We start from the raw sequence: 12,257 nt of genomic DNA, 5'->3' as shown, positions 1-12,257 counted from the left end.
TACCAGCAACTAACTGTAGGTGTGATTTTTCTTCTGAACTGTGTTTTTGTTACTAGGACTACGTTATAATAACTGCACTCATTAGAGGAGGAACGCGTAGTCATTGGTAGTCTCTTAGTCCTGATTTGCCTTCTTGTCATTCAGTCACTGATTCACTTGCACCCTCTTGTGGAGGAAACTCGAAGCTGCAACTCCTGGGTGACCTCAGCTTTGAGCACCACAGCATCCGAAATATCTGACAGAAATGTTAACACGACTACTGTGTCTCCTGTCACTAAACCCTGACATACTGTTGACATGTTTTTCCGTCTCCCCACCCCCTGCATGTGTTTGTGAAGAGTGGGAACCGCTCTTTCTCTCTGTTTACACTGTTGTCCGAGCGTCACCGACAGGGAGGTAATAGTATACTTAACACTGTACATCTGTTAACGAGCAAACTTGATTGGTGATTCTACAAAAAGAAGACAAAAAAAAAAGGGAAAACAGCTGTGACATTGTGAGACAGCCTGGATGTAAATAAAGAAGCGCTTGCCAAAGTTTGTAAATGCCATGATATCTAAAGCGTCTTTATTTCACCTTTATGGACGTGACGTGTTGATGTGGACATAATAGAAACTGATTAGATTTCTTCAGGTGCTTTGCTGCAAAAATGTACACATTGTGTTAAACTAATCCTCTTAAAGCTGCATTACAAGGTGGAAATATACTTAAATACTTATTCCTAATGACAAACTGGAGGACTGATCCTTAAAACATGATGAAATTAAGGCTTGAATTTTGGTTTATATCTAGTTTAGTAACACTAGGTTGTCCTTTTTATTTTGAAGTGATGATTCAGCATTTTGTAGAAATAACAGCCAAGAATCAATGATAGTACAAAATGTCACTGGGATTAAAGAAAGATATGAAGTAGTTGAAGTGCCTCTTGTTTCCACATCTAAAGGTCATAAAACACTAAATGAAGTCTTGAGGCAAAACTAAAAAAGGGGGCAAAATTCTTTTAGCCATTTAATTTATACGTATTATGACTTCTTAAATAACAGCTATCTGGCTATTTTTACATACGTACATATAGTCATATACTTTAAGTCCAAGCACAGAGCAAAATATTTTGAGTTTCTATAAATAAAATGTTAAATCTAGCAATCTCTCAACTTTCATATATTCAGTGTACTGTTGATAGTATATAGATTTTGCTCTGTGTGCTAATGCTGCACAGTATACGATGACTAGATATGAGGAAAACAAAAGAGCACATATACTTAAGTATACCTACGTATTTCTGCTGACAATAACAGGTATCTGAGGTCTCAAGGAGTGTAACCTACCTGGACTCTTTAATTACGGGTAAATGATAAAACTCATTTCATTTTTTAAGAACTCTCAAACATCCATGGGCAAAATTACTCAAATGCACCCTTTGATATCCACGTCTTTATTCTTTTCCACCACAAAAGCACTCCACTCCATAAAAACCAGATTATGTTTTTTCCCCCACATTCCATTTCTATGCTGTTCACTGTTTGTTCTGCAGATGCAGGAACCAATTATGCAAATAAGTAAGCAGGCCTTCATTAAAGGAACACTCTCACACTCAGTAACGTGTTGACTTTGTGCCCGAGCTCATTGGTGGGTTACATTTTTCCGTTCCTCATGAGGTGGCAGACAGGCATTGTATTGTCCGCCGGCCTCACCACGAGGGAGCAGGTGGAGGCCCTCTCCACGGCCCCGCTCCCCACCTCAGAAAGAGCCTCTTTCACCCGGCTGCTCCGCTACTCTCCCGACAACATGGAGAAGTTTTGTGGGTGGGAGGTGGGGGGGGGGGGGGGGGAGGTTAAGGGGCCTCACTGAGACCGTCTGAGGCAGAGTGAAGTGATCCATTCAGCTTGTTCAACCACCTCGCTGTGAAGGTTAGCCACCCACACCACTAGGCTATAGGGACCTTGGCTAGCTAGACACGACCCTCCCCCCCTGGCCACTGGGTTCACTTCTCTCCCTAAAGACATGTGTATACAGAAACACTCGCCAAAAAAACCCAGGGAGGCCCGGGCCGGGGATTTACTGACTCAATGTGGGGAGACGAGGCGGGGCCGGCTGCTGTGGAACAAACTGTTCACTGCCTGCAGGCGCTGCAGTAAAGAGCTGCCGGACAGACCGGACAGACTGCATTATATTATTGTGAATAGGACACCGCTAACCACATACAGATACCTCGGGTACTGTTCCAAGCAGGCCTCAAACAGACATCTTCTTGTCTGATAGACAGTAGGAATGAAGAAACAACTCTGAACAGAAACAGAGTTTGAATCACTCTTTAATACCTCTTAAAAAAGAAAAGAAAAGGCAGCCAACGGCTTCAGTTTGTTTCCAGTATTATTTTAAACATCTTCACTCGGGAAGACTCAAGCTCAAGTTTTTGTATTTCAACACACACCCTCCTATATTTTTAAGTATAAATATTGTTGCTCAGCTCCTGTAAGAAGAATGGCAGGAAAACATGTAACAGTAATCCCGTTCAGACGCCTCCGTCACTCATCATAAGTCTAGACAAGACTGAGTCAAAGTTATAGACTCATGAGTCAGGTCAAGGGGTGGTACTCATATGTTCTGAGCAAAGAGATTTTCAGCTGGAAGAGAACTTATTTTCTTGGTCAAAGTGTCCATGAGCAAGATGATGCTGTCCCTCAGCTGGTCCTGACCTCCTTCTGCCAAATACAAGGGTGTGAATTTCCCTGTATGGGTCACAAAAGTACCATATAATAATTCACATTACTCTGTGCGAGTCCAGGCAGGCTCCTAGGTGCTGTTGGCCTGCTCTTGTTCAAAAAGAGCCATGGCTAGATGTGAGCGTGAGCCCAGACCCTCCAGGTTGCTGAGGACGCAGCGGTGGTAGATGTCCTCGCTGAATCGTGGGTTGCACGCTCGCCTCACGTACTTCTGGATCAGCGCCGGCTCCACGGCCCTGAACACGTGCAGGCCCGAGTAACGCACGAATATGTCGTACACGTCCATGCTTTCCAGCAGCTCCTCGTTGTCTAAGATGTCGGCGGCCATCTTGGTCCGTGCGGTCATGTAGTCGGCGTTGTAAAAGCAGGCCTCGTCGAAGACGTGACGGTCGAAGTGTCCGTCTCGCAGCGACTCCGACGCGAAGGAGGAGGAGGCCGCGGAGGGCTGCTGGTCGCGGTACATGACGGCGGGGCTGTACTCCTGGAAGTGGATGGGGAAGAACACCTGCCAGTTGCTGATGGCATTCATTCTGCAGCGATTCAGGAAGTCGGCGTTGACCTCCGTCCACACGCCGGCCAGGAAAAACAGCGTGTCCACGGGGTGCTTCTTAGAGATGATGTCCATCAGCTTGACCTGTGAGGGCACCTCCGTCTTCACGCTGATCCAGGGGATCTTCACGTCTCCGTAGCGCTTCTCCACCTCCCCGATCATGGCCTTGATGCCGGCGAACACGTCGGTCTGGCTGACCCGCTGCGCATCGAAGGGATCGTAGATGAACAGGAACGTGAGTAACACATTGTCATGTGTGTCCAACGTGTTCATCACGTACATGTCCAGGAAGTTACCCACAAAGTCCTGATCCTGGGCAGTAACGGGCAGGATGACCTGCACCCGCGTTGCCTCAGTCACATAGGGCATGGGGATAATCTCGACGGTGCTCAGCGGTCGCAACAGGTTGACCCGTTTGGCGATGACTTGACTGTGGCCTTTCTGGGTGTAGGCCTCCAGCGCAAGGTCCAGCACGTACTCCATACCGCGCGTGGGATCGAAGCGCCTGTAGCCGTTAAGCAGACGGCGCTTGCGGAAACGAAGCTGAGGCTGGTAGCGCTCGTTCAGCCGCTCCACCGCGATCTCCAGCACTGCGTTCACGTCCGCGCGGTCGGCCCCTCTCATCTCACACTTGGGGGAGCTGTCGATGCACGAGTAGATGTGCTCCTCTGTGAAGTACTCCCAGTTTATGACCTCAAAACGGGTTCTTGGTTTGAAGGGGGGGTTGATTCCGATGGGCCACGTGACTCCGGCTTTGCCCTCTGGTGTCAGGTCACTCAGGTTGTTGATCTGCACCTGAGGAACACACACAGAAAAAAATAATAAAAGCTAAAAACGTACTCACTGTCTAGTGTGTAAACACTTCCCTTTAAGGCATTCGTGATTGCTTTGTGGCGTGAAGCACATTTAAAGTGATGTCAACACAATGCTAATGAGCTATCATTAGCTGCTACTTTAATTACATGATAAGGGTTCTCAGGCGTGCGTATTCACAGGATGATAACACTGGAATGTAACACTTCATGCCCTTGTCTTTGGCTTTCCTGACATGTTGAAATATTGTATTACTCAGGAATTTTCTGTGTTAAGTATTACGAACCTGTAGCTGTTGTATCTGTAGGTACGTCGATTCCAGCTCAATCTGGCTGAATCGTTTGTGCAGCCGGTACATGAGATTTGGCTCCGATATAGGGTGGACCGTGAAGGCATTTTTAAACTGAACGCCATCTTCACGCTCTGGATCTGCGTTTTTCCCGAGCTCAAAGTACCGGTAGGTCATCTCCTGTGAGCCACACAAACATTGAGAAGAAAAATAAATGTTAATACCGATATCCCACTGATAAAACTGTGTCAAATTGATCAAAATACCATGCACGTTTCTATTGCTGCCCATGCATTAGTCTTACCTGGTGCACCTCCACACAGCTGAGACCCAGGTAGTCAATAATGCAGCGGCCCAGCCACTCATCGGGTCTCACACTGAGGATGTCATTACGGCAGGTGTCGAGGTGTGGCTGCAGACGGGCCAGCAGGCTGCGGGACAGCAGGTAGCCGTAGCCGCCGTGGCAGTAGCGTGCCTTCTCTTCCCCGCCAATAAACTCCTCCGCCCTGCCCATGTAAAGGTCCTGGCCCGCACTGAGGTGGCCCACCAGCTCCGACAGCCGATCCGCTTGCATGTAGGTGTCGTCCTGGGCTAAGAGGAACCAGTCGTAGTCGGAGCCGTAGTGCTGATGGAGGTGGCGGATTGTCTCGTACATCAGCCACACCGGACGGTCGTCGCCGTGCGCCACCACGGCCATGCCGTGAGGCACCTTGGGGCTGCGCAGGCCCGTGAAGAAGAAGGTGCGGTGGAAGCGGTGGGCGACTGTGCGATTCACCGCCACGGCCAGCGTGTTGAGGGTGGCCCGGGAGGTCAGCACGCCCACCAGCAGTCGCTCTCTGATGCCCAGTTCAGTGTGAATGTAACGAGTTCTGGAGAGAGCAAATAGATAGAGGACGTACAGAATGAAGGGGATCATTTATCATAACAGTCGACTGAAATATAGATTTCAGGATAAGATATCAATCCAATAATCAGCTGTCAGATTTGAAATAAGACATGAAAAGGGAGATTTGACTGATCTCTAATCTATCTGCCTACTAAACTGTATATCCCGCTCAGTGCATTTAGATTATTGCAGGGGAGATTTTAACAGAATTAGCAAATGGAAATCCTCTGGATCTGTCTTGCAATTTGTTGAAAAAGGGCTGCATGTAGCTATGTTATTGCAAAAAGCCCTTCTGTACCATTGACACAAACTTTTCACAGAACATTACTGTGGTGTTTGGACTTCCACACTCACCTGAGGACTTTCTTGTGCGGCTTGTTTGGGTCCTTGTGATAGGGCACGATCCGTGGCTGGACGTCTTCATCTCTGGCCCCATCCCTCGAGTCCCTCTGGGCATCTCCTCGGGCCCTGAACAGCCTCCCATTGCCCAGTTCATCTCCACAGGAGTCGTCGGTGTCCCCTTGTGTCCAGGACACCATCAACAGGCTCAGGCTGCAGCCCAGAGACAGCCCGAGGATGAGGGGTAAAGCAGGCCTGAACACGGCCAGAAAAGAGGAAAGACGCATATCTAGAAGTAATGAGCTAGACTAGATGAGACTGCTCTGGAAAAATGTACCAGCTAAAGATGAACCTATTTTAGGGGAAGAGAAAATGGCCTCAAATGTCACATAGTGTCCCTGTCTTCAGGTAGTCGTTATAAAGTTTAAAATCAACCTATCGTTACCTCGTAAGATTTAGCAAACGTAAGACACTTTGTCTTATCTTCGACCTCATATTCGAAGATGCTTAAAATTGGAAACGTGCAGGTTAACGTCATAAACTAACGTTTGTTTGCAAATATCGTAGCACTATTCACGTTTATGGCGGTGTAAGCTGGTTACGTCATATAAACTCCGGGTATTCATTAACGATATGTTAATTAGCTGAACTATATTTTTTGGGGGGCTAGCCTTAACACTAATAGCTGCATCTATAGTCAGCTAACTAGTGTAGCAAGACGCCAAACGTCACCTGGTAAAGTTAACCGTTTTAGTCTACGTTACTCTAATTAGTCGGCAATTTAAAAAAAAATACGGAAGAGGATTCAAAAGTTCTGTCCTCCGTGTCTGAATTTTTAACCTGAACAGCTAACGTTGTGTGTCGGAGGACCAAACATCACAGCGCAAGCTAGCAGGCTAGCATCGTTTAGTGCAGATATGTCTCTCGTCGATCCATTTTGAAGGAATAAGTCCCATTTTTCACCGTTGATGAGGGTAAAAAATCCGTCACGCATAGCCATATGTCGTCCATTTTCTTCAGTTTCTTGACTTCCTCAAAAACTGTGTGCCACACACACACACCTCTTCTTCTTCTTCTGTGGTGTTTACCGGCAGCTTTAAGGTTTTACCCTCATCATCACTGAGCTGCTGCAGCATCACCTATGACTGACTTATGCGTGTTTATGCGATAAGGATGGTATATGTGATATATGTATGATAAGTGTCAATATATAAATATATGTGAAAAAGGTCCACTTAGAAACATTATCTGTATGGTTACATCACAGTTTTATTGTCAGGTTTATTAGCAAACGTTAGAGTTAATAATTGAGCCTCTGTCTAGTTAGTCCCAACCAACAAATACATTATTACCGATTTATAAATTAAACATGCGATTAATTTAAGTAGTAAAAGGACATTTTACTGCAGTCCCACGGGAAGGGGCGGGTAGATTAATTGTCACCGCCCCTGTATGGCCATATATGGTCCGTCTGGCGGTGTGGCGTGCGGCTACATCCACCCGGCAAAATTGGACACGAGACATCGGTGTGCTCCCGAGACCAGTAACACATTATCTAGGTAAGAGATATTTTCTGGGTCTGACAACTACGGGTCAAATGGCTGATATACACAGTTTTATGTTAAACGTAAATAACGGGCTTGAAAAACTAACATTAACCGCCGAGTTAGCCGCTTTCAGAGCTTGGTAGTAGCTAGCTAGTTGGGCCTTGCGTAATGTTAGCCTTAGCCGCTCAGGCCCGTCAGCTGTGGTTAGCTAGCATTGTTAGCTAGAGAGCTAACGTTAACGCTAATTAATCAAATTTGCTAAGTTCTTTCCCCTATAACGTTGTATGACATCCTGTTTTATAAAGCGAACACTACTATGTGGGTACTGTCGTCGATTATTAATTCACTCTGAAGGGACAAATCTACCGTTAATGTTGGCGGCATCCGCTACCTTTTTTTTTTTTTTTAGCTTTTATCAGGCTGTATAATGCGAGGAACCCAACGTGCGAGCAGGTGGGACTGGAAGAAATCAAAATGCCGCCGGTGTTCGTTAGCATTGTCACCGTCATCATTAACGGTTACCGTGAACCACATTAATGTTGCTCCTTCCTTAAAGTCAACTGGAGATGAAGTTAACGTTACACCCGGAGTTCATTTACCGGCACGTTTATGACGCCGGTTAAGCCGCGCGTCATGTAAGTTTCTGCACACGCTACTTTCTGTAGGCTATTACCGTTAGCCATTTTTTTTTACCCAGATTTATACCCTCATTAAACCAGTCAGATATTATCGAAATCTTCTAATAAGTGAGAATATGAGTACAATATACATACAATTACATCACATTGTATATCATATTAGAGAATAAGAATGTTAATCTATGTCTTTTTTTTTTTTTTTCTCTAGCCTTTCACAACCATGCCATCCGACCTAGCCAAGAAGAAGGCATTGAAGAAGAAGGAGGCTGCCAAAAATCGCCAGCGTACCAAGAGAACTGATGAGGAGGGTGAGGAGGGTGACCAAGCAGAGACTCAGCTCAATGGAGCCGATAGCAATGGTGAGAGAACTGATCTTTGAGTAATTGGTATAGGCTTAGTTGTGATTTCCTAGGGCTTGTATCATTCCCGAGATGTCTTGTATTAACTTTTGCTTTCTTTATAGGGATCGTCAGTTTGACAAAGGAGCTGGATGAATTTGAGCTGGCGAAGACGGAGGCACGGGCGGTGACCGGCGTACTGGCCTCGCACCCCAACAGCACCGATGTCCATGTAGCCAGCCTGTCGCTCACCTTCCACGGTCAAGAGCTGCTAGCGGACACAAGCCTGGAGCTCAACTCAGGCAGACGCTATGGTCTCATCGGCCTCAACGGCACAGGTAAAAAGATTTCTCCTGGCAAATTATATATACTAGTCAGTATCCTATCAGTCACCACACTTGCACATTCGCTTGTATACAGCAGTTCCCCTAAGTAGAGGTGGGATAAATGTAGCACAGGATGGATTTTTGATATGTTGAGCAAAATAAATTTTCTTATCGACTTATGTCTTCCAGGAAAATCCATGCTGTTGTCGGCCATCGGGCACCGTGAGATTCCCATTCCAGAGCACATAGATATTTACCACTTGACCCGGGAGATGGCCCCCAGCGAGAAGACTGCTCTGGAGTGTGTCATGGAGGTGGATGAGCAGAGGATTATGCTGGAGAAGGAGGCAGAGAGACTTGCCGCTGAGGACTGTGAGTTAAATGTACCAAGCAGTAACTGCAGAGGGCAACAGTTTTTGTATTTATTATTGTATATAGTTATACTATAGCTACATTGATTGAAATGTATATTAAATGCCTTTCTCTCACCCCTGCATAGCCGAGTGTGAGAAGCTGATGGAGCTGTACGAGCGTCTGGAGGAGCTGGATGCGGACAAGGCAGAGGTGCGAGCTTCTCGGATTCTCCACGGTTTGGGTTTCACCGGCCCCATGCAGAAGAAGAAACTCAAGGACTTCAGTGGAGGATGGAGGATGCGTGTTGCTCTGGCCAGGTAAAGATGAAGTGCTTTGTGTTACACCATTCAGTGACATGATGTGATGCATCCTTCTGTGGCGGAGCTACTATGGCGATATGTTTTGGGTGGTGCGCTCTTGATTCGCACTGCATCCTCTAAAGAGCTGATAACGTATACAGAAAAAAACAATTTCACAATGAAAAGTTTCCTCTGAATCTAAATTTGAATGACTTTATTTATTTAGGGCCCTGTTCATCAAGCCCTTCATGCTGTTGCTGGATGAGCCCACTAACCACTTGGATCTGGATGCTTGTGTGTGGTTGGAGGAGGAGCTCAGTTCGTAAGTTCACCCCCTACTTCCTCAATTGTGTACAAGTCTAACAGTTGACATGTGGTGCTCATCCTGCCTCTCGTTGTCAGGTTCAAGCGAATCCTTGTGCTCGTCTCACACTCTCAAGACTTCCTGAATGGTGTGTGCACCAACATCATCCACCTGAATCTCAGGAAACTGAAATACTACACGGTAAGCACACCTGGCTGAAACCACCTTTAAGTAAAATGAAGACGCCTCAGCATCCCTTGGAACATCCTAAATAAGCTCTGTTATATGTGATCTCATCACGCTAAAAGGCTGTTACTAATTCTGTGTGCCACCCTTTTGGTTAACCGTGCACATCTATTTCTGCTTTAAGGGTAACTACGACCAGTATGTGAAGACCAGAGAGGAGCTGGAAGAGAACCAGATGAAGCGCTTCAACTGGGAACAGGACCAGATAACACACATGAAGGTAAACGAGAGACACCATGTGGTGGTAAATTTCCACTGCACACAATGGATCGATCAGAGCAGACTCAAACTCATCTCTGGTCGTCTTTAGAAGAGATTTTAACAAACTCTTTCTGTACATAGTTTCATCTTACACTTGTAGTCATTGTTCTTTTTGCATCCCTCTCCTCTAGAATTACATTGCCAGGTTTGGTCACGGCTCTGCGAAGCTCGCCCGACAGGCACAGAGCAAAGAGAAGACGCTGCAGAAGATGGTGGCCTCGGGCTTGACTGAAAAAGTTGTCAGCGACAAGGTGATGTACTGATGTGGTCGGGCTGGTTTGGAAACTTTCAGTGTTTGTCAGAAAGGGCCACACATTTTGAGAGAACATGTATATTCTGGTACTAACGCCTGCCTCTTGTCTGCCACAGACTCTGTCATTTTCCTTTCATCCCTGTGGGAAGATTCCTCCTCCTGTCATCATGGTTCAGAACGTGAGCTTCAAGTACAGCGACGACACAGTGAGTACAGTTAACACTACAGCACGGACGGAGCTTTGTTCACTTGACGTATGGATGCATTTCTCAGTCTCACTCTCTCAATGTTTCCTGTAGCCGCACATATATAAAAACCTAGAGTTTGGTATTGACTTGGACACACGAGTGGCTCTGGTGGGGCCCAATGGAGCCGGCAAGTCCACGCTGCTGAAGCTGCTGATGGGAGAGGTAGGCACAGTCGTTCCCCCACAATCATGCAACAACCTGCACTTGTCAAGAGTATTGAAGTTCATTCTCCTTTTTCTTTTTGTAGCTCCTCCCCACTGATGGCATGATCCGCAAAAACTCTCACGTCAAGATTGGCAGATATCACCAGGTAAAACACTGTCGACGTCATCTCTTTTTAAAGTCCCAGTGGAACGCAATATTTGAGTAGTGTACAGTTACAAGAGGGATTTAAATCACATCTTTTGCACATGATTGGACCGCTTTAAAGTAGGCGGGCTTAGAATGTAGCTACAGAGGACTGTGGCTCCACACAAGCCTCCCTTGTCACTAAAATTGCAGATTGATTGTTGGATAAATGTCATGATATTGTGATTGGTATGAGCATACCTACAGACGCCCTCTAGAAGAAAAGATCATTGGATTTTGATGTAAAAATACGAAGGAATATTTTTTTGTGGTTGTAATTTCCAAAGGCTCCATCGGATTCAGGGCAAATGTTAGACCTGGGAGATAAAAATTATATTTACTAAACGTCTTCTGTGTATCTGCTCGTGTTCCAGCATCTGACGGAGCAGCTGGAACTGGACCTGTCTCCTTTGGAGTACATGATGAAGTGTTATCCTGACATCAAAGAAAAAGAGGACATGAGGAAGATCATCGGCCGCTATGGGCTGACTGGAAAACAGCAGGTAGGCTTGGGATACTCCTCCCAGATGAACATGGGAAAGTGCTAAATGGAATTTAGTTATTTTTCTTTGTCTGCACTTGTCTCTAAATTTACAACTGAAATGTCTTCCAGGTCAGTCCGATCAGGAACTTGTCCGATGGTCAGAAGTGCCGGGTGTGTTTTGCCTGGCTGGCCTGGCAGAACCCTCACTTGTTGTTCCTCGACGAGCCCACCAATCACTTGGATATCGAGACCATCGATGCGTTGGGAGAGGCCATCAACGAGTTTGAAGGCGGCACGATGCTAGTTAGCCACGACTTCAGGCTAATTCAACTGGTAAATATCTTATCATTTGACTTCATTCAACGTTTGCTTTTGAAATAGCGCAGGCCTAGAGTGTAATCGTCGTCTCTCTTTCTCCAGGTGGCTCAGGAGATCTGGGTGTGCGAGAATCAAACCATCACAAAGTGGAATAGGGACATTCTGGCATACAAGGAGCACTTGAAATCAAAGATCGAGAAGCAGCAAGCGCATGACATCTAAAAGAAACGTCACACTCTGAGCCACTCCTTTATCTCGTATCATGGATTTGACCTGCAAGCTCCTGAGGCGACGAGCAGGGTTTACATTGCAGGAAATGTCGTTAACAGAACTGAAACAATCTCTTATACATCTTATCGGACACGTCTCTTGTACATGTACTGTATTTCCATCTCGGTTTGACAGTGCCACTCGATCCAGCCCTCCCTCTCACCTCAGGCTGCACTCTGATTGGCTGATTCATCTGAATCATCTCAGTGTAATTTGGACGCATTCCATTCTGCTGTCTTCATAGAAAAGTTTTGTTTTATCCCACCATGTATTGCAGCAACATTTAGGTCATATTTTATGATATTTAAAAGTTGACCTTTTTTCTTTTTCTGTGTAAAAGAGCAGTTCTTAACAATTCCTTATTTAACAATGTAATGCAATAAAGGTTTGTCTGAATAAACGGAACATAAAAACAGCATA

At 45.9% G+C, this 12,257-nt stretch overlaps 2 protein-coding genes across 2 annotated transcripts; one reads left to right on the top strand and one right to left on the bottom strand.

Moving 5' to 3' along the window:
* Positions 1-1,419: 1,419 nt before the first annotated feature.
* chpf2 (chondroitin polymerizing factor 2) lies at positions 1,420-6,707 on the bottom strand. The gene is made up of 4 exons (XM_076080840.1): positions 5,619-6,707; positions 4,683-5,247; positions 4,376-4,558; positions 1,420-4,071 (listed from the first exon to the last, which is right to left on the bottom strand). The coding sequence occupies exons 1-4, from the start codon at positions 5,888-5,890 to the stop codon at positions 2,797-2,799; spliced, it is 2,295 nt and encodes a 764-aa protein (XP_075936955.1). The 5' UTR covers positions 5,891-6,707; the 3' UTR covers positions 1,420-2,796.
* A 349-nt stretch (positions 6,708-7,056) lies between these two features.
* LOC142937371 (ATP-binding cassette sub-family F member 2-like) lies at positions 7,057-12,255 on the top strand. The gene is made up of 15 exons (XM_076080245.1): positions 7,057-7,162; positions 7,997-8,147; positions 8,252-8,464; positions 8,642-8,824; positions 8,952-9,123; positions 9,332-9,427; positions 9,508-9,610; positions 9,780-9,875; positions 10,048-10,167; positions 10,286-10,375; positions 10,469-10,579; positions 10,665-10,727; positions 11,140-11,268; positions 11,379-11,582; positions 11,670-12,255. Exons 2-15 carry the CDS (start codon positions 8,009-8,011, stop codon positions 11,787-11,789), a joined length of 1,839 nt encoding a protein of 612 aa, XP_075936360.1. The 5' UTR covers positions 7,057-7,162; positions 7,997-8,008; the 3' UTR covers positions 11,790-12,255.
* The last annotated feature ends 2 nt before the right edge of the window (positions 12,256-12,257 follow it).

This window comes from Anarhichas minor, unplaced genomic scaffold (genome assembly GCF_050575085.1).
Source record: "Anarhichas minor isolate MPS153535 unplaced genomic scaffold, ASM5057508v1 ptg000074l, whole genome shotgun sequence".
NCBI lineage: Eukaryota > Metazoa > Chordata > Actinopteri > Perciformes > Anarhichadidae > Anarhichas > Anarhichas minor.
The sequence above is the reverse complement of the archived record's forward strand: the minus strand, read 5'-3'. Positions and strand labels throughout refer to the sequence as shown.

Excerpts from the sequence above, each read along its gene's own strand:
- chpf2 (XM_076080840.1), bottom strand. The coding sequence starts at position 5,890 with ATGCGTCTTTCCTCTTTTCTGGCCGTGTTCAGGCCTGCTTTACCCCTC. Across the intron at positions 4,559-4,682 it reads GCTGTGTGGAGGTGCACCAG|GAGATGACCTACCGGTACTT; the intron begins GTAAGACTAATG and ends TGTGGCTCACAG. Across the intron at positions 4,072-4,375 it reads TACAGATACAACAGCTACAG|GTGCAGATCAACAACCTGAG; the intron begins GTTCGTAATACT and ends TGTGTTCCTCAG.
- LOC142937371 (XM_076080245.1), top strand. The coding sequence starts at position 8,009 with ATGCCATCCGACCTAGCCAAGAAGAAGGCATTGAAGAAGAAGGAGGCT. Across the intron at positions 8,825-8,951 it reads GAGACTTGCCGCTGAGGACT|CCGAGTGTGAGAAGCTGATG; the intron begins GTGAGTTAAATG and ends ACCCCTGCATAG. Across the intron at positions 11,583-11,669 it reads ACTTCAGGCTAATTCAACTG|GTGGCTCAGGAGATCTGGGT; the intron begins GTAAATATCTTA and ends CTCTTTCTCCAG.